Source organism: Hippocampus comes, unplaced genomic scaffold (assembly GCF_001891065.2).
Source record: "Hippocampus comes isolate QL1 unplaced genomic scaffold, H_comes_QL1_v1.1 scaffold155, whole genome shotgun sequence".
Lineage (NCBI taxonomy): Eukaryota > Metazoa > Chordata > Actinopteri > Syngnathiformes > Syngnathidae > Hippocampus > Hippocampus comes.
Window position 1 is genome coordinate 2,416,078 of NW_017804967.1, and position 19,650 is coordinate 2,435,727.

Below are 19,650 nucleotides of genomic sequence, written 5' to 3' on the forward strand. Positions count from 1 at the left end.
GGCTCCCTCTTAGGAGCCGGTTCATTTCGTTCACTTCAAGGAGCCTGCTCCAAGAGCCGGCTCGTTCGCGAACGACACATCACTATACAACATGTGGTCTGGTCATGTGACCGTACGGCAGCAGCCCCATTGTGACCATAGTCAGTCAGTCAGTTCATAATCATTCCCTTTCTTTTCCCAGTTTCCACTTGTCAGTCGCCGACGACAACGAACGAGGAGACCGAAACGATGTGCACCAGGTGAGAATCTCCTCTATCCACTAAGCCCTTAACTGGGTTGCTACTGGGAGCTAACCAAACTACAAAGTTCATTGTACATGTAGAAAAACGTTTGTTTGTGTGGGACTTTTTCATTTTGTATTTTTTAAAACGGTGCACTGCCATATGGCATTAAATTAAGGAGACTCATAATTACTCCCATGATGTGAGTTTACATTGATGTTTTATTTGTAAGTAATTCGATCTTAAGTCTTTACTCGGCTTGCCTTCACTGTCATTATGTGTTGTGCTTGCCTTCACTTTCAATATGTGTTGTGCATGACGCACTTGAGTTTCTTAAACTTTGTGTGGTATGGCCGTACAGATTGACAAATACATTTTCTGAAGTTGTCTAGTCTCGTTACAGAACTTGCACGGCAAGGGGTGATCAAGGTTTAGAGATAAGAATTGAATGATCAAAGGTCCTTCCACACTTTGGTCACTCTCTTATCATTAACTTACACTGATGTCTGGCTCCTTCAAGTCTAAATGTTTTTAGCGAAGGTGTCGAAGTCCAACATCATGTTTTATAACTTTTTTTTTTCTGGTAGTGTGCAACCCATTGAGTGGACCACTGATCTCAAGGACCAGAAGTGAGTACTAAAAGAAAGGGCACATATCCGCTTTTGTGTGTGTGTGTGTGTGTGTGTGTGTGTGTGTGTGTGTGTGTGTGTGTGTGTGTGTGTATCCTGTGCAGACAGACATGTTATTGGTTATACATTTTGACACTTGCAGATTTGATGGTGTCATCTTGGTAACCCCAAGCCATGATGATTTGCCCTCAAAACTTGAGTGTCTGAAAGCACCCCTGCAGGACTACAACTCTGTAAGTTTTGTTGACCAATATCTAGTATGTACATACAAAAGGTGAAATGCCTACACACCACTGCAACATGTGATTACAATGCACAGACGTGCGCACATATTGAGCATGACGTCTCTGGTTCACTGGTGAAAGGACACTTTGATTCTCTCCTTTTTCATCTAGAACTGCTTCAAACAACAAAGCGTATAAAGGAAAAGTGATTTAAGATTGCACAACTGTTCGTGTTTTTATGTTGTGTTCTGTTACTGTTTTATTTTATGTTAACTGTTTTGGAAAGCGCTTTGTTAGAGCTGCAGCGGTTGTGAAAGCGCTGTATAAATCAGGATGTATTGTATTGATGCCTCTAAATAGCCCGAGACTCTTAGCTTTTTTAAGACGTTAGGGGAAGGAGTCCTATTTACCAGAACATATACCCACTGTATCAATAAACACACAGTTGTTTTATGCCCAAGAATGTACCCCCTGTCACTACAAAGTGAAACTCCTTTTACATCCTGTTACACCCACGCTGCAAGGAGGAGAGATACTGTCGCTTGTTCCTACCGACTGCTGTCAGGCTGCTGAATAAACATGCGTGAAAACCTGTAACCATTGCAAACAGCACAGCCACCTTACGCTGTGTTTTCTATGCTATTGCTATTTATTATTTATTCTTCTTCTACAAATATATTGCTAATGCTTTATTTATATTGCACTTATATTGAACTGTGTACAGTTCTTCTGAAACATTAATTTTGTGCAATGAAACACTTTATCACCCCCCCATCTTCCTGCTGTAGACTGCAAATTTCCCCAGTGTGGGACTAATAAAGGTTATCTTGTCTTGTCTATTTATCAATGGAATATAGTCTCAGTAATTATCATATCAGCAAAATCCTTACAAATTAAACATTGAGTTTTCTTTAATTGCGTGGAAAAGCTTTGACTGAAACGGTATATGAAGAGGTCTAAACATCATGATGAAATCACTCAACAGGTGGACAGCGGGCTCGGGGAGGAGGTGGTAGTCCTGAAGGTCCCCGGTCTCCCGGGAAACCGATTGGTGTTTTCCACTACGGGGCCCGTCAACCGCGACTATGATGATGTCAGACGCTTCAGTGACGCAGCTGTCAATGCGGTTAAGCGGTCAGTATACGTTCATGGCTTGGGAGGTCTTTAAATTATTATTAGAATTTTTTTTTTTACATTTTTCACACTTGTAATTTCAGGGCCTTGAAGGCAGGAATGCAGCGTCCCCTGCTGGTCTGCCCTCAGCACAAGGACTATAAGAATAGCACTCTGGTGGCTGCACTTGGGGCTCTTCATGCGCTCTACATGGTAAGATGAACACACTGCTGGTTTGCATAGTCCCGATGTGAGTGACCCAACCTCTCTTATTTTTTGGTGAAATGAAACATCTTTCGGCCTGTTATCTGACTTTGCCTTGCGAGCAAAAAATTTAGATACAAGCGCTGTAGGGTGGCAGTCAACTCTGCTTCACAACAAGCATCAATTTGGAAATAAGTGAACAATTCTTCAAGCTGTTAAATCCCACTACTAGTTGAAATTTACTGTCAAAGTAAACATAAAAAAGAGAGTTACAGGTTGTGTATTTCAAATGAAGTCCTTTTAGTTTAACACTAGCCAGCAATGGACACGCTAACGAAATAGCATCTATGCTAGCACTGTGACGTTCCTCTGGTCTTATTATTAGTTAAAATAGGTTTGTTTCTTTTTTTTTCCCCCCAGACATTTTTTTTTTTTTTTTTTTTTTTTTTTTTTAAGTGAAGAGAAAATGTCTCGCCTACCTGACAGTTTCGGCCGTCACTTCAGCCTAAGATGGAGCAATCACTTGCTTCCTTGTGACGGATCTGTGCTAGCATAATTTGGGGAAAATAGTACTGTGCTGTTAACATTTCCTCTACCGTTCTGTTTTGTTTTTGTTTTTTTTTTTAATGGCTGTGTTATTCTGAAGTGCCTTGTAGTTTATTTTGAATCACATTCAACATTTTAAATGGCTTTTGCCCGGTCACTCATGTTTTAGAAATACTACAGACAGTACAAATTCTGACAGGGTGTGTAAACTTAAGGGCACAACTGTATGCATTGCATTGTTGTCAACCTTTATGTTGCCATTTATGGGAGTGTGTGTTTTTGTCCTCTAATAGCCTTTAGAAGTGAGGGAGGTGAACATAAAATCATCCAACTATAAGGTGTGCGTGCTTGGTCTCTGGGTGACTCACGAGAGCCAGGGACAAAGGCTCGTGGAGCTAGCTAGCGCTCTGGAAAGTGGAAGGTACGGTTAAATTATTTCACCTCATTCTCTTATAAATGTGCCATTCAGTCCTTCACTCCGAAGTCTCGTTTTTTTTTTTTTTTTTTAGGCTGGCATGCCGTGACATCGGCGGCTCGGATCCTGAGCGAATGGCTGCTCCCCGCGTGGCTGAGTACGTTGTGGAACTCTTCAAGAACAGCCCCGTGCAGGTAGTCAAGCCAAGCGCTCATTATTTGTTTCACCTTCAGTCTAAGGCAGGCATTCCCACCGACTGAGCTTTGACAACATTATGTTGTCTTGAGGGGTCATAATTGGTCCAAAAATTGGAGTCAACTGTTTTTCTTCTCAGGCCAAAGCAATTAAAGTTTCACTTTGGCTCCATCTGGTGGAATGTTGGTGTTTTAGATATAATCAATTGTTAATTTTCATCTGCTTTAGAGGTATCCTGTTTGGCTGGCTGTCCTTAAAACCATTATCAAAACTGAAATAGTATTTCTCGCTTCTTTCCCAATGCAGCTACTAATAGCCTGTATTTTTGCTGTTACAATTTCCTGTGTCCCGTAACATTCAATATTGTCTGCAATATGCCAGAGCAGGATAGTGACAGGCAGAATTATTAAATGCTCTTCCATGACCATCACACGTCATTCATTATTACAGTTTCATATTCTATGTGACATTTTAATTTGGTGGCGTGCTGTGAGATTGTTCTTATATTTAAAAAAAGTGCATTAGTTCAATAAAGGATTGAAAACCCTGATATGTGGAATGCATGTATGTATGTGTTCCACTTTAGGCAGAAGTGATAAGCGACGTGAAGCTTCTGGAGAAGGAGTACCCCTGCCTGGCTGCTGTCAACCGGTGTGCCAACAGTAAGAGCGCATCTTGTTGTTGGCATGCTCCTTGGTAGCGCAACCACTCATGGCTCCTTCCTCATTCAGGTGTACCCCGTCACCAGGCCAGAGTTATCAAGCTGCAGTACTGTGGCGAGGGCCCTATCCAGAAGACGCTCATGTTGGTGGGCAAGGTAAGAGGAGGACATGCTGTGCCCACATAGTTTGATAAATGGACAATTGAGAAAAAATTATTTCTGTGCACAATGAACCAGGCATGCACTTGAATTGTACCATCAAGACGTTTCATCTGTAATCCAAAGGGGCTTCTCCAGTTCAAAATTGTAGGTGTAGAGTTCCCTTTTTTATGAATTTAAGAGCTAAAAGCCGCATCTGTGTTGATTGGTGAACAGGGCATCACCTACGACACGGGCGGCGCAGACATCAAGGCTGGTGGTTTCATGGCCGGGATGCATAGAGACAAGTGCGGTGCTGCTGCCGTTGCAGGATTCTTCCAGGTGAGATACAGTGAAAAAATCTTGACATCGTCTCTCATAAATAAGTGTCTGTGTGTAACAAGATTGCATGAAAGTAAACCGCTGCAATCCATGTGGGGGGCAGGGATTGAGCCCTGCCGCAATTTTTTGTAAATAGTAGGTGCCAGGGGTACTTGAGGGCTGCAGTAGGCAAGTGATTACTGATGACCTGAAATTATGAGAAAAACTTTTTTGGTAATGCGCACCACATATTCCCCTAAACATTACCTTTTTTTTTCCTCCAATTTCCCCAAAAATGAAACTGAAGAAGCATAAATCAAGCTATCCATTTCAGCATCAAAAGAGCACAGCTGTGCCATGTATCTCGGCAAAAGAAAAGTTTCATTAATGAACCATTGTTCACTCGAGCTATGCCTGAGAGTATTCTAATTAACTTACCTTTTGAAATGTAAATTACGTCTGATTTTGTCTCCTTTGGAAGCCAGTCAACCTCACATAACATCTTTTCGCCTGACATGTCACACATCCCAGTTAGAGCTGCAGAGAAGAAGGCTAAAATCATCACTCAAGCCATTTACCTCTCAACCACTCTGCACTGGTCACTGACATGTAAAAGTTTGTTCACTAGAGTTATTGCCACTCGGAAGTACGTATGATGTCACGGTGAAAAGTAAACTGGAAATAAATCACAAAATCTGATCGCGAAGTACGTTGAAATGTCATTCAATATAATCATGCATTACCCTTAAAAAGTAAATTGCATTGACAGTTGACATCTTGTGCCGTCTGACTCCCCCCACCCCAAAAACACCCCATTAATCACTAGCCGCGAATGGATGGAGAGTTCACTGTATATACTAAATGCCACTAATCCAATTTCCCATTTTAGATTTTGGCTAAACTGAAGCCAAAACACCTGAAAGTTGTCGGCTCCATGGCTATGGTGCGCAACAGTGTGGGTTCAGGTCAGTGACATTTGATGAGCGGGCTGAATGTAAATGGGGGGGAGGGTGTCAAATGTCTGGGTAGTGGCAAATTTTAAAGTCAAGGCTTTGTGTTTGTGTTTCAGACTGCTACGTGGCGGACGAGCTGGTGGTTTCTCGCGCGGGCCGCCGAGTTCGAGTGGGCAACACGGACGCCGAGGGGCGCATGGTGATGGTTGACCTGCTTTGTGAGATGAAGGAGAAGGTCAGATCACCTAAGGTTTTGTTTTGGGTTTTTTTTTTTTTTTTGGGGGGAGTACACCCATGTCAATAATCGGGCTAAATTTGATTTCCAGCCTTGCGGTCAAAGTCAGCAAAGACTCGATTGGCGGATATTTCTAAAATATCATCCTGAGTGATAATTCTGTGGTGATGGGTGTTATGAGCTTTGTTTTCTGACAGATTGACAGACTCATTTTGGCACTTAGCACAATTTTCTTTCCCAAAATGTTGATCCCGGCAGAAGTCTTCACCCAGCTAATTTGCTTGTATGATTGATCACAAAAGGTTTTGACGCTAATTACTTCATGTTCTCGCAGGCAGTTCACGAGACTTGCCCTCAGTTGTTTACGATAGCGACACTGACTGGCCACGCCATCAGAGCCATGGGACCCAACTACTCTGTGAGTGCCGACTCCATTATTGGGTGACCACGGATGTCAGTGTGATGTTTGAGTTGAATTTTTCAGCTTTGATTTTTTTTTTCTGCAGATAATCATGGATAATGGACCCGCCCATCGTGCTGGCAATGCAGCTCAGTGGCAGAAAGGTGAGATAAAGTAATTCTATGGTTGCAGCACTGCACACCAAGCAAATCTACCTGATTTTTTTGCCATCCCTTTGCAACCCTAATTATTTTAGACATTTTCCAGTCAAAAAATAACATGTGTTCTTGTCCCACCACCATGCAGCCGGAGAGGTGCTGGGCGACCTCTTTGAAGTGTCCTGCATCAGGAGGGAGGACTATGAATTCCACAAGGGTAAATCCGAGTACGAGGACATTCTCCAGTGCAACAACTTGCCGTCCTCTGCAACCCCTCGTGGACATCAGACCCCAGCGGCGTTCCTCATCATGGCGTCGGGCCTGCACAAGGTGGTCACGGGGACAAATAACTGATTGAATATGTTTCATCAGATCTAAAATCATCAGTCTGTTCCCTTTACGCCGATGCAGCATGGTGTGGATTCTGAGGCGCCTCTGCCGTACTCCCACATTGACATCGCCGGCTCCAGCGGCCCCTTCCCTGGCGTGCCAACGGGAGCGCCCATTGTCGCCATGGCAACCAACTACTTCCTGTCTGAGCTGTAGGCGCTCTGATGCAGTTTAAAATACAACTGACATCAAGTTGCACAAAAGTACCCCAAGGAAAAGTAGTAGTACAGTATTAAAAACGTCATCATTGTAAATGTGCGGCTTTATGCCAAGCATTTTTCATTGGTCAATAAATATTCATTAGCCATTGAATCTTCACTGATGGTTGTAGCAGTTCATTCGCTATACACCGTGGGTTTGGTTCGTACTCGGGTACAGTGTGAATGTGACTGTGAATGATTGTCTTTCTCTATGGGCTATGTGATTGACTGACGACCAATAGTGACAGCTGGGATAATTATTCTACAGGTATAGTCACTTCCCTAAAGGTCTGACATTTATCAACCACTGTACAAATGTACTGTATTTAGTTTGTCTGTTGGTGACCTAACTGACAGAACAGTTAGTAGAACTAGATGGCAGAAGTTATAATTCATCTGTGTAGCAATTCAGACAATAGAATTGTTTTGTCCATCCAATGAGGAACTGAAAAAAAAAAGCAGTGCAAAAATGAAAGGGTGCTTGTTCCACAGAATTTAGAGGACGATTCGACAGGGTGAGACCGGTAACAAGGAACAATAATATCATTTTGAACACATTGAATTGAGCAGTAACTGGTAAACTCAAGTCAAATTTACTTCTGTAGCCCACAAAAAAGTCTCAGGGTGTCACAGGCCAGAAGTTGGCAAATATTGACATCTGATCAAAACCCCTCAAAAGGGCAAGGAAAGCAAACGTTTTGTTGTGGACAAACGGTAGGACGTGATATTTTGTCCAAAACGCGCGCAGGAAATAAGAAAAATATTTTTTCAATATTTGGAGGTAGTAAGACACTGCAACAGAGTGAATGTTTGCAATTTTTTGTATTTGCCTCGAGAGGCAAGATGATCGCTATGCATGCCAGAGCCATACCCCAGACCAGTAGGTGGCGATAATGCAGTAAAGTTATTTGCCAACCGCCACACTGAACGAAATAAACGGCGCTCCCTATGACAGTGAGTACCTGTGTAAGCGAATTTAAACGAGATCATGTCACGCTTTGTGACAGTTTTGTTTGGTGGTTTGCTCTGATACATTTTCGAATGTAAAATAAATGCATTCGCCGGGTCGGGATTTGGCGGATTGACCTCTTCAAAATGGCCGCTTTAGCCTACATTTGTCCCATGGGAAATGCATTGGCCGGGTCGGGATTTGGCGGGTTGACCTCTTCAAAATGGCCGCTTTTAGCCGACATTTGTCATGAGGGAAATGCCGTGCTGTACTACGTAGCGGAAATGACGTAAAAGCGCAGAACCATTATAACAGAGCTGCGGCGCGCGCCAGGCTGTCTTCTCCCGCGAAGCCGAGCTTCATTTAGCTAACTACGCACAAAGGCTTTCACCTCAAGCTTCTCTTCCTCGACCATAACTGCAACTTGTGCTCTTTTTTTCCTCCTCGCTCTTCCCAACTTCGAGGAATTTGCTCCGTTTTTCGCCCAGTCCACCTTTTCAACACACACCCCACAGCAAGCATGTTTGAGGCTCGCCTTGTCCAGGGATCCATCTTAAAGAAGGTCCTGGAGGCCCTGAAGGATCTGATCACGGAGGCATGCTGGGACGTCAGCTCGTCCGGCATCTCGCTGCAGAGCATGGACTCCTCTCACGTCTCTCTGGTGCAGCTCACCCTCCGCAGCGACGGCTTCGACTCGTACCGTTGCGACAGAAACCTCGCCATGGGAGTCAACCTGGGCAGGTCAGCCAAATAACATAGTTTTTGAGCTCAATAAGTACGACTTTTAGACGCCAGTAAAGCCTTTTGGTGGTGGCTAATTGGTAACTTTTTTAATTTGGGTCGGGAGGCAAATATTAGCTTTCATTTTAAAGCAAGCGTTCTTCGGTTGACATAAGTTACATTTAGCGGGACGGAAGTGTTTTCATGTTTATATCAACGCCATATTCAATGTCGTTATGACTTTATTGTGGCAATCACAGCTAAAGCTCGAGTAAAGGAAAAAGAAAAGCTGCCGTCATGGCGGAGTTGCCCGGGCATGTCCCTCCGAATGGATTAGCCTCTGAAAGCCTTCACTTTGGTTCCTATTAAATATACCCAAGAATGGCATGGTACAACTCGTCTCAAGGGTTTGAAATCTTTGATTTGGCGCAATGTTAGTTCGCTGGAGTTGTCATTGCGCGTCGACGTCCCTTCAGCGCCAATTTGAGACTTGGCGGGAATACTTGTTGAACCCGGGAATTTGCACTTCCGGTAGCGAGTCATGCTGACGTCGGTTCCGGTTTGCATATGGGTCAGATAACGCCTGAAATTACGTCTATTCATTGTTTAACTGTTCTGTAAAGCGCTTTGTTAAAGCTGAAGCGGTTTTGAAAGCTATATAAATAAAGACGTAGAATACAATAAAATACCAATAAAGTAACAATTTTAAATACTCAATTTACCGTTTATTGTTGTTAGCATAATAGCATAACTACCCAAGTAATTTTTTTTCTGTAAAACAACACCTTCAACAAACAAGAAGACTCCATTTGCTGGTTAGCATGACCTGGATGACTGAGAAATATGAATTTTAAAAAATGCAATTGTTAGAAAGCACATTGGTACTTATTAATATGGTAAGATTAAGTTATAGGTGGCTTGGGAATTTTTTGGGGGCTTGGGGAGTAATTGTAAATACTGAGCAAGATTGAATTGCCTATGAATAAGATCTGCCATCTGCCTCATCATAAAAAATAGATTAGCACAATAGTAGCAAAATTGATTATCATGTCTTTTAAAATCATGACCGGCATAAAACGCCATTGCTTCAAATGACTGTAAACACAATTTAGTTAATGTACCTCAATTTTATGTATATTTTCCACAGTATGTCAAAGATCCTGAAATGCGCCGGAAACGAAGACATCATCACGCTCCGAGCCGATGACAATGCAGACACACTCGCACTTGTCTTTGAGACCATCAGTAAGTTGGCGGACTATCCGGTCAGCTCAGTGTTATTATTGTTTGAACTTTCCTTTAATTTTGTTTTTTTAATTTTTCAGACCAGGAGAAGGTGTCAGATTACGAGATGAAGTTGATGGACCTCGATGTGGAGCAGCTGGGAATTCCAGTAAGTTCCGGCTGAGGTTTTTGGTCTTGGGACAATACAGTGCGCTGGTTTATGACCTTTTCTTGTTCATGTTCACAGGAGCAGGAGTACAGCTGCGTGGTCAAGATGCCGTCAGGGGAGTTTGCACGCATCTGCCGTGACCTCTCGCAGATCGGCGACGCCGTCATGATCTCCTGCGCCAAGGACGGTGTCAAGTTCTCCGCCAATGGAGAACTGGGCACGGGAAATATCAAGCTGTCCCAGACAAGCAATGTGGACAAGGAAGAGGAGGCGGTGAGTTTGGTCATATCTAAACACTCCTGTAAATCGCGAGTGAATACTTTTAAGCAACAAATCAGCTAAAATATTTTAAATTGCAAGCAATTGTTTTTTTTAAGTTACTGTTGTCTGGAGAAAAAAAAACTATGTAGCCAATTTGTCTTGATACCAAAATGGGAGTGATAGAATTCTAAATTGATTGCAGCTCGAAAACGTCTTGATTGTAAGACTTGAGTTCAGTGCAGAAAATTTTAAAATAGAAATTTGCAACAAGCAAAATATTTTCCAATTTGTTTCCAGGTGACTATTGAGATGAATGAGCCAGTTCAGCTCATCTTTGCCCTCAACTACTTGAACTTCTTCACCAAAGCCACTCCTCTGTCTAAGACGGTCACCCTCAGCATGTCCGCGGACATTCCTCTCGGTAAGCGACACACGCGGCTACCACAACAAATATGGGAGTGCCTTCACTTTCTCACGTTCTTCGCTTGATTGTAACTCCCATTTAACGTTTACTTTTACAGTGAACCTAAAACCGTTCCACGTTTTGTGTTTGACCAAACCGCATAACTTTGTCTCTAAAGTCAAGGCAAAACTGCACAGTATTACTGCTTTTCTGCTTTCTTCACGTCCCTTATTAAATAACATTTTTTATTCAATCTCTGCAGTGGTGGAATACAAGATTGCCGACATGGGCCACGTCAAATATTACCTGGCTCCCAAGATCGACGAGGAGGCTTCATAAGTAAGCAGAAAGTCAACGAGAAGGGAGAATTGAAAAGCAGGAAGACTCACTCCAGTGTCAAGTGTCATGCAGCAAGAGCTTCAGTTGTCGGCGTTTGAAAACTCGTCTGCATTCCCTGTTGTGTGGAAATGTCAACACTTTGAGTCTTCCTGTCTGTTCGTTAATTTTTTTTTTTTTGCATCCAGACTTGCAGTTTGTTGTTGTAGATACACATTTGTAAATATTTTGTGGTTATGCCATCAATTTTTTTTTTTTTATCCCGCGACTTGGTCCCAAATAAAAATAATCAAATTTTTGCTTGTTGAACTTTTTTTATTAGTCCTCAGACTAGTCGAGCTGCAAATAACAGGAATTAGCGGAGCCTGATGTGGATTTCAATGTGGCGTTACTCCACTTGAACAATCTCTGCAAAAGGCTTTTTGAAACTTCATGATCTTTGTGTAAAAGAAGCTTAATCCCATTACATAGGTAGCTATTACGTGTTTATCAAGTTTTCAAAGTATCAACACAGTAACTGTGTTTTGAGCGAGAATAAAGCTTGCCAGCGCGGTCTGGAAAGTTACAAAACCTCACAAGGGCTAAATTGGCATCAACGGCCGTGACTCCGTCGAACGAGTTTCTGTGAGCGCTTGCGGCCACTGGGTGTCGCTGTTTCGTTTATTTATTTATTTATTTATTTCTACGAAGTTGTGTGTATATGTTTTGCATCATGTGACTTACTAAACTTAAAACATGATTCACCTTTCAACTTGACTAGAAGACATCAACTTCCTCCTCTTTTATGACAAATTCCAGACAAGCGCAATAGTCTATCAATGATCCTCAAAATGTGGTTCATGTACCACGAGGAGTGCGTGGGCTCTCCCTAGTGGTACAGGAAAGAATAATGGCATTCACTATTCATCCCTCCATCCATTTTCCAATCCGTTTATACTCACAAGGGTCGCAGGGCCTGCTGGAGCCTATCCTAGCTGTCTTCAGGCAGTAGGCGGGGGACACCCTGGACCGGTTGTCAGCCAATCACAGTGCACACATAGATGTACAACCACTTGCGCTCACACCTTGGGAGAATTTAGAGTGTTCCATTAACTTGGAATATGGGAGGAAATTGGAGTACCCAGAGAAAACCCACAGAGGCACGGGGAGAACATGCAAACTCCACACAGGAAGGCCGGAACCGGCGACCTTTGCACTGTGAGGTCAACACGCTAACCACTCGACCACCGGGCCACATTCTGAAACAACAAATTGCTCAAATTGCCTTGAACTACATAAAACCCGTCCATTTTCGAGAGCGCTGATCCTCATTTGGGTGATGGCGGTTGGTGGAGCCTATCTCTGATGTGGATTTCAATGTGGCGTTACTCCACTTGAACAATCTCTGCAAAAGGCTTTTTGAAACTTCATGATCTTTGTGTAAAAGAAGCTTAATCCCATTACATAGGTAGCTATTACGTGTTTATCAAGTTTTCAAAGTATCAACACAGTAACTGTGTTTTGAGCGAGAATAAAGCTTGCCAGCGCGGTCTGGAAAGTTACAAAACCTCACAAGGGCTAAATTGGCATCAACGGCCGTGACTCCGTCGAACGAGTTTCTGTGAGCGCTTGCGGCCACTGGGTGTCGCTGTTTCGTTTATTTATTTATTTATTTATTTTTGCTGTTGGGAGATCCACCAGCTGTGTTTGAGAAGCGTGTTGTGTGCCACAGATTTGACAAGTTGGTTTGGAATTCCATTTCAGATAAATTACACCATTCAGTTTTAAGAGAGAAACAGAGAGTTGCGTGACTGGCCAGGAAGGCAGTCATCAAACCGATTTAAAATGCTAATTTATCTGCTTTTTTTTTTCAGCGTCAGATTTGTAATCTGGTTTCGGTGCTCTCATTGCATCTGCCTGTAGTGTCAACGCATGTGGGTTCATTGAACACATACTACTGAATAATAATTTAAAGTGTTAACTTGAGAAAGCTGTAAAGTTGCAGGTTGATGATAGAAACTAGCTCAGTAGGTTGAACATCTAAATTAGAAATATAATGGCGTGTCGATGGCCTAACTGTAATTTTCCTGGCTAAATGTATGTGTATTAAAATACAATTAAACAATAGAAATAATGAATTAAACTCAAATAACCTCTGCAGTTCTGTCGATGGCATTAATGGCAATTTAAATGCGTAAACTTGAGGTGCGCACAAGGCAAGCGATAGCACCTAGCTCATCATGCTAACAACAACATGATTTTTTTTTCTTGAAGTGTGCTGACATAACTCCAACATCCTGGTGAAGTTTGCAGACGACACAGCTGTGGTAGGTCTGATGTCCTCCATTATGAGACAACCTACGACCCTGAGATAATCCGTCTTTTTAATTGGTGCAGGGGGAACCACCACCTTGAGCTAAATCCCAACAAAACAGAGCTCATAGCAGCAGAGGAGCAAGCTTTTCCAATCATTATAAACGGGGCCCAGGGGGAGACTGCCAAACACCAATTCTCTGCTGCCAACATTTACTATTTACACATTTTAAGATGCAGTTATTATTTTAACCCTTTCACCCACCCTGACACCTGACACTACTGTTGCTGCACTTTTTGTGTTTTAAATATCCTTTTCATAAAATGGTTTCCCACCGCAACAAAAAATGCTGAACGGCGAATAATTGTGAGTTACGAATGTTGCGTGCGTCAGGGTTTGTTCACCGTCGCAAGTGTTTGACAAACATTCGCCAAAGGTTTGCTCACGCCTTTCTCGTCGCAAGAGAATTTTGACATGTTCAGAAATTCCTTGCGACAAGAAAAGCACGAAAACTGTTGAAACCTTGAACAAGACGGGCTAATGCTAATTAGCATTCAGTTCGTCGACTCTCAGGGCAAAGGTATCTGATTTTAAACATACAATGTGCAATTGTCATTGTTTTATGTTGGGTTTTACAGTAAATTGACCGAGATTAAACATCTTGAAGTCTTGTTCGGAAGATTTAGTCACTAAGGTGAGCTGCTGATTGTTGTGAAACAAGCCGAGTTGAGTTCACTTTGGCTACTGTGTACCGACAACGCTCTTTCGTTTGCTTTTGCTCAACGTTCTGCGATTCGGTTTTTGTCTGCTCAAGCCCATTTTGTAGCGTATGCTCTCCCCAAACCTGCATTGTTTAAAACTGCGATTGGCAGGAAAGCAGTTCAGGATGCGCTACAAAAAAATAGAAACGTAAGGACTTTTTTTCTATTTTCATCGCCGGGTGATTACGGTCATCTTGAGTTCAGCAGCCTGGTTAAAAATAAAATAGTTTAGAATAAAATGACAGTGCTAGATAGAGAAAGAGAGCAGAGCAGATTAAAAACGTCTGCCAGTGTAATCCTCACTCTGCTATATGAAAATTCATCTGACGAAATGGCTCCACTGTAATGAGCCTTCGGGAAGAAGGAGGTGGGGGGGGGGTATATTTGGTGAGTGGATTTATTTAAACCAAATACGCCCGATGAATGTTTTTCTATCATAATTCTTAATACCTGAACGTTTAAATCCCTTCCAGTTGTCACCAGTGTCCTGAAATGTTCCCTTTTTCTTTGTGTGTTTCCACCACAGGACATCCTGAGTCAGGGAAAGGCAAGTGCGTCCTCTGAAGCTAAGTACTCCACTGATAATACCGATAAAATTGCTGCAGTCATTTTAAGACGTTTAATTAACCACTGACATTCAGGTTCACTTTAATTACTTCCTGAAAGCGAAATGAAAAAGGCACAGTCATAATTGAGTTCTGCACTGTAATAGCAGATATGCTTCATCCCAACATGACTGATTTAATGTACCTACTGTACAAAGCCTGGAGGTCTGCTCTGCCTGTTCTCGGAACTCAGCGCATTAAGATCTCAGACTTTTTTAGGATGAATAAAACGTATTTAAACTGTAAAATTGCGTGTCATTTTGAGTGTCCAACATTTTTTTTTTTTGTCTGTGGACATTTGGACATCTCTACAAAAGGGCGTGACCCTTATATTTGGACACAACTTATCGCAGTGATTCTCAAAGTGTGGTACAGGCAACACCGGTGTTATGATGGCACCGTCTAGTGGTACACAACAAAATCACTCCTCGAATGCAGTTCACTTGTGTTTAACTTCTTAGTTCAATACATTTTAATGTAATATTTAAGAACTGTTTGTTTTTAAACATGCATTCAAGTAATTTTTAATACATTTCATTTTAATGTTGCTATTTTTATGTATCTATATCTATTAAGTTTTAATTTTTGTACTTTACCTTTACTTTTGTACTAAGCTTTTCAAAATATTTGTCTTAATTTATTTTTAAGGACCCTTTTTAGAATCCAAAATGATTGAAATCACCATTATTGTATTCATTGATAGTGACACAGATATTTTTTAAATGAGTAAACCAATCATTTTGAAAATAATTGTCATGTTTATTGGACATTTTTGCCTTTTAACCAATATTTGTGGTAGTTTATTATAAATGTTATTTTTGCATTTTTTTTAAACACTTCCAGTTGGAAAACTATTTTCCCTTTTTTATCACGATTTCCAAATATTTTCCTCATCAATACTATTGGAACAATGCAATAATATGACATCAATGCGTTCTTTTGTATTTGACTTTTTCCAGCTCTTTGCTAATTGTCTTGGGGGAAATCATGTGCCTCTGCTGCTTTATAATAAGGTACGTTGGATCCAGTTGGAACTCAGATTACCAAATGTGCTTCCTTCTCTGATGAAAAGGTTAACGCTAATCCCCTCACAAACCCCACAAGGGCAATTGCTCCTATAATTAATTTGCATGTGCAAGCTGTTTCTCTAATGAAGTGGGTATAAACTGTACTCAGGACGCTTTAGTAAATGTTTTGTGAACATAAAGCCAAACAGAGTTGAATTTCGTTTATGTGGAACTCTCAGCTGACCTGTTCTATTCCTATCACCTGATCTTCAGTCTTGTTATCTTACCCTTGCCCTCCTACATCTCTTCTTCCCAGTCTGGCCTGCCTTTAAATTGCTTTACAGTGGCAGGGGATTTTTGTCTGCGGTGATAAGAAGGATGCAGACTGCCGGTTGTTTAACTTGTAGCTTTTTCCACATGCAAAAAAAAAAAAACAAAAAACAACACACCCAAAAAAATGCAAAAAATTATTATTATTATTATTATTATTATTATGACCTTTGGGGGGGGGGCAAAAAAGCATTTTAAGGAGAAAAAAACCCAAATGATTTTGAAGAAGCACCATCCCAGAAGAGCATGGCAGTGGCAGAAAATTATTAGCTTGACAGCTGAAAATTTGAAGATGGGAAGCAATTTCAATGCCCTCAAATGATCTCCAAATCCTCAAATAATTGCGACCCCAGAAAACAGAGGAAGTTTTGGAATGAAGGAATCATTACCTGCAAAGCCATTCCTTAATCGAGGCTGTATTCTCCAAAACGGGTGAAAAGGGTTCTCAATCAAGTTTATATGGCAGAATTTATACTCTGGTCATTTTGGGTCCTACTTTCTTATTTCAGAGAAGTTTATTAGCCTTTGCAGCCATATACAACCATCTTATTTTAAACAAGTACCTGTACACATCAACATGTATCGCTTTGGCATGTACAGGTGTCTTATGAACAAGAGGTGTGAAATGATTCAGCAGGTTGTCATGGCATTGTAGTTTTATTAGTCAGTGCTTACTCAGCTTCTTGTGTCTGACTTCATAATCTTAAAATATTGATTTTTACCGTTAATATTTTATGATGGCATCAATTCAATTTCAATGAATTGCGATGGAGAGCCGTCAAGTAGTGGCCAGCACGTTTGGAATCTCGGTTACTGTATATTCCCACGTTCCAAAACAACGACGTCTCAAAATTTTCTGTATGTGTGAATAGTTGTTTGTCACAAAACCGACAAGTGCCATTTAGAAAACAATAGAACCACCCCTCGGATACTGCCACTCCTGGCATCCTTCAATGTTTTGCATTGCCTAACCTTGCCGCACCAAACAGCTCCTCTGCAAAACTTGTGAAAGTCAAGGTTTTAGTGTCGAAACAAAGAAGCGTAAGCAGCTTAGGGTGGGTCCATCCCCGCTCTTCAGACCCGTGACACTCTCTTACATAAGCCCGCAGTGCGCTGCTGTCTCCACGAGAGCAGAGAAATTGCATGGATTATTGATGCTCAAAGGCACATGCCAGCGACACACACACACACACGCACACACAAGCACGCCTTAAAATCTTCCAGGTGTCCAGGATATAAAAGGGATTCCCTTCCCTTAATCAACTTTTGGCAGCTCCCTTTGATTTTGCTCGGCGAGCCTCACAGCAGGGACGCGTGTATTTGTGACCGTCAAAGTCATCCCCGCTCGTATTAGCATAATCATGACATGTCCTCTTTGTCCCCGCTTGCTGTCATGACTGTTTTGCACAGAAAAAAAGGGAGAAGAGGAAAGGCGGCGACATGCGGGAGAGTCACCTGAAAGCTTATTTGTACATTTTGGAAAACAAGTAGATAAAGATAGTTAATTTTTATTTCATTTATTTTTTTCTTCATGGCTTTTTTTTTCTATTGCCAAGCCAGAGAAGCTGAAAACGGTCACACGGACATTACATACTTATCTGAAGAGCTGTGATTCTAACACCTTTTATTCAAGCAAAAAGCCCGCATATGCATTTAGATCATATTTGTAGTACTTTTTTAAAGGGCTGTCAACGTTTAAGCAGCAACTGAAAGAAAAGAAAAAAATAAATCAATATTCAAGACCTACACGTACGGCGTTGAGCTATTTCATGAACAAGATGGGAGCGGACGCTAGAGGTGCAGAGAAAATGACAATGTAAAAAAAAACCCAAAAAGCATTTAAATGGGGAAAAAAACAAAAAACAAAAAAAACCACAAAACAGAGCCAGTTGTGTGAAAATTTTCTTTGTCTGTGTGTGTGTGTGTGTGTGTGTGTGTGTGTGTGTGTGTGTGTGTGTGTGTGTGTGTGTGACGCTGCCCCTCGGTGGCCAAGACAAACACAGCCGAAGGAGCAGCACTATGTCCTATGAATTAAACCAAAAAAAAAAATTGGGCAAAAATGTTTCATTCTTTACATTGTATATATTTCCATTACAAAAAGCGTGGTCACTAAACAAATTAGTCGTACCTCAACACCCAACGGCATGATCTAATTATCTCTGATTAAAGTTGATGAAAGCGGACATTTTTTTCACAACACTCTCATCCAATCTGCACAGGTGTACCTAATACTGTGACCACCGAGTATAAGTGTCCCTCCGAGTCCGGGGATGCCACTGTGTGCTCCTTAGCAACTGTTTCCACGGCTACAAACTTGGTCCCTGCCTCACCCCTCCCCGAACCTTCCTCCATAATAAGTCACCGATGCCCCTTTGCTTCATTTGTGTCCACCTCCTAAAGCCTGCCGATCACGTGCAATGTCATACAAGTATCATGCAATTATAGGGTGATGATTCTGATCAATATGACATCACCGTGCCATCGCTGTGCCTGCAAGCCGGTCAGTCCTTATACTTTCATCAAGTATTGACTCACCGTTCAATGAATCATTGTCCTATATGGGAAGCAGTTCCATAAACAAGGGAACAGATACAGTAAAGCACGCACGGGTACACCGAGACATGCAATGCAAGCCTCGGAGCGACACAAGGATCTATTTATATCACTCCTAAAAATAGGCAATCTTCTCCATAGAAACATGAAATCCATCTCGGGGGCGAATTATTCTCAAGATGCTGCCGCTCCACATGTGTGTGCGTACGTGTTATTTTACGTGCACCTTATGTGTGTTCTGCTAATTCTTCCAGGAGTGGGAGCAAATGAGCATCATTGCACCCGTGAGCCGCTTTATTGGGGGAATCTCCGCTCTGACGCTCAGCAGGAAGCAGGCAGGATTTAACCGCCCTTTCATCATCGTCACTCTACACACACGTACACACTTAGATGGGACATGTTTGAAGCCGAGTGTGCCTGTTTATTTACAGGAGCAAAAAGCAAGAAGTGTTTGGCTAACTACTAAATATGGTAGGTGAGTCTTGATGGGAGGGGGGGGGGGGGGGGGGGTTTCCTCCATTGCAAGGGTAACCGACCTTTTTGCTAGTGAGAGCTACTTCTTGGCCACTGATGAGTGTGAAGGACGACCCGTTTGACACACACTATTAAAATAAGAAATGTGCTCAAATGACCTTTAATCATTTATTATAATATGTTATGATTTAATCATTAATTATATTCTTTTAATGTAAAGACAACACTTCCCCCCCCAAAAAAAAAGCTGTCATTAATTGTCATATGTGAGTATCCTCCCAACCTTACTGTTCATTTTTCTACACAAAAATAAATAAATAAATAATAACATCAGTTAAACTTTGTGTGCGCTCAAGCCCCTCCGGGAAATGCGTCAAGAGCTTCTGCGGCAAACGGGACACCGTTTTATTTTGACAGATGGTGTTTCCTCATTGATCCTGCGGGCTATTTACATCTCTCGACTGTTCATTATTCAATCAATAGGATGTGTGAGCAGACTTGACCTGGCTTGATTCTTACTTTACATCTCAGCTAAGGTCATCTAAATGGAGTACCGCACCCG

The 19,650-nt window shown here is 41.8% G+C and overlaps 3 protein-coding genes across 4 annotated transcripts in view; all 3 read left to right on the forward strand.

Moving 5' to 3' along the window:
• The first annotated feature begins 112 nt into the window (after nt 1-112).
• On the forward strand, nt 113-7,478 carry LOC109526591 (putative aminopeptidase W07G4.4). Its single transcript, XM_019887961.1, has 16 exons — nt 113-239; nt 809-850; nt 993-1,083; nt 2,060-2,208; nt 2,292-2,400; nt 3,231-3,358; nt 3,447-3,546; nt 4,134-4,209; nt 4,279-4,364; nt 4,584-4,688; nt 5,557-5,632; nt 5,737-5,855; nt 6,190-6,273; nt 6,362-6,419; nt 6,562-6,743; nt 6,825-7,478. Exons 1-16 carry the CDS (start codon nt 229-231, stop codon nt 6,957-6,959), a joined length of 1,551 nt encoding a protein of 516 aa, XP_019743520.1. The 5' UTR covers nt 113-228; the 3' UTR covers nt 6,960-7,478.
• A 776-nt stretch (nt 7,479-8,254) lies between these two features.
• Nucleotides 8,255-11,104, forward strand: pcna (proliferating cell nuclear antigen). The gene is made up of 6 exons (XM_019887990.1): nt 8,255-8,693; nt 9,820-9,917; nt 9,998-10,065; nt 10,144-10,338; nt 10,624-10,747; nt 10,992-11,104. The coding sequence occupies exons 1-6, from the start codon at nt 8,473-8,475 to the stop codon at nt 11,066-11,068; spliced, it is 783 nt and encodes a 260-aa protein (XP_019743549.1). The 5' UTR covers nt 8,255-8,472; the 3' UTR covers nt 11,069-11,104.
• Nucleotides 11,105-15,593: 4,489 nt separating this feature from the next.
• kcnip3a (Kv channel interacting protein 3a, calsenilin) overlaps nt 15,594-19,650 on the forward strand; it is a 33,442-nt gene continuing 29,385 nt past the window's right edge. Inside the window, exons 1-3 of one of the 2 annotated variants that reach the window (XM_019887200.1) lie at nt 15,594-15,737; nt 18,869-18,949; nt 19,046-19,089. In XM_019887200.1, the coding sequence (XP_019742759.1) occupies nt 19,083-19,089 (7 nt within the window). In that variant the 5' untranslated portion in view covers nt 15,594-15,737; nt 18,869-18,949; nt 19,046-19,082. The remainder of the gene's footprint in view (nt 15,738-18,868; nt 18,950-19,045; nt 19,090-19,650) is intronic. The other variant, XM_019887190.1, reaches the window with a different exon arrangement.

Bases quoted from the DNA above. Each gene is read 5' to 3' on its own strand.
- LOC109526591 (XM_019887961.1), top strand. The intron at 1,084-2,059 runs GTAAGTTTTGTT...ATCACTCAACAG, and splicing joins CCCTGCAGGACTACAACTCT to GTGGACAGCGGGCTCGGGGA. The intron at 3,359-3,446 runs GTACGGTTAAAT...TTTTTTTTTTAG, and splicing joins AGCGCTCTGGAAAGTGGAAG to GCTGGCATGCCGTGACATCG.
- pcna (XM_019887990.1), top strand. From the start codon at position 8,473: ATGTTTGAGGCTCGCCTTGTCCAGGGATCCATCTTAAAGAAGGTCCTG. The intron at 9,918-9,997 runs GTAAGTTGGCGG...TTAATTTTTCAG, and splicing joins ACTTGTCTTTGAGACCATCA to ACCAGGAGAAGGTGTCAGAT. The intron at 10,339-10,623 runs GTGAGTTTGGTC...ATTTGTTTCCAG, and splicing joins TGGACAAGGAAGAGGAGGCG to GTGACTATTGAGATGAATGA.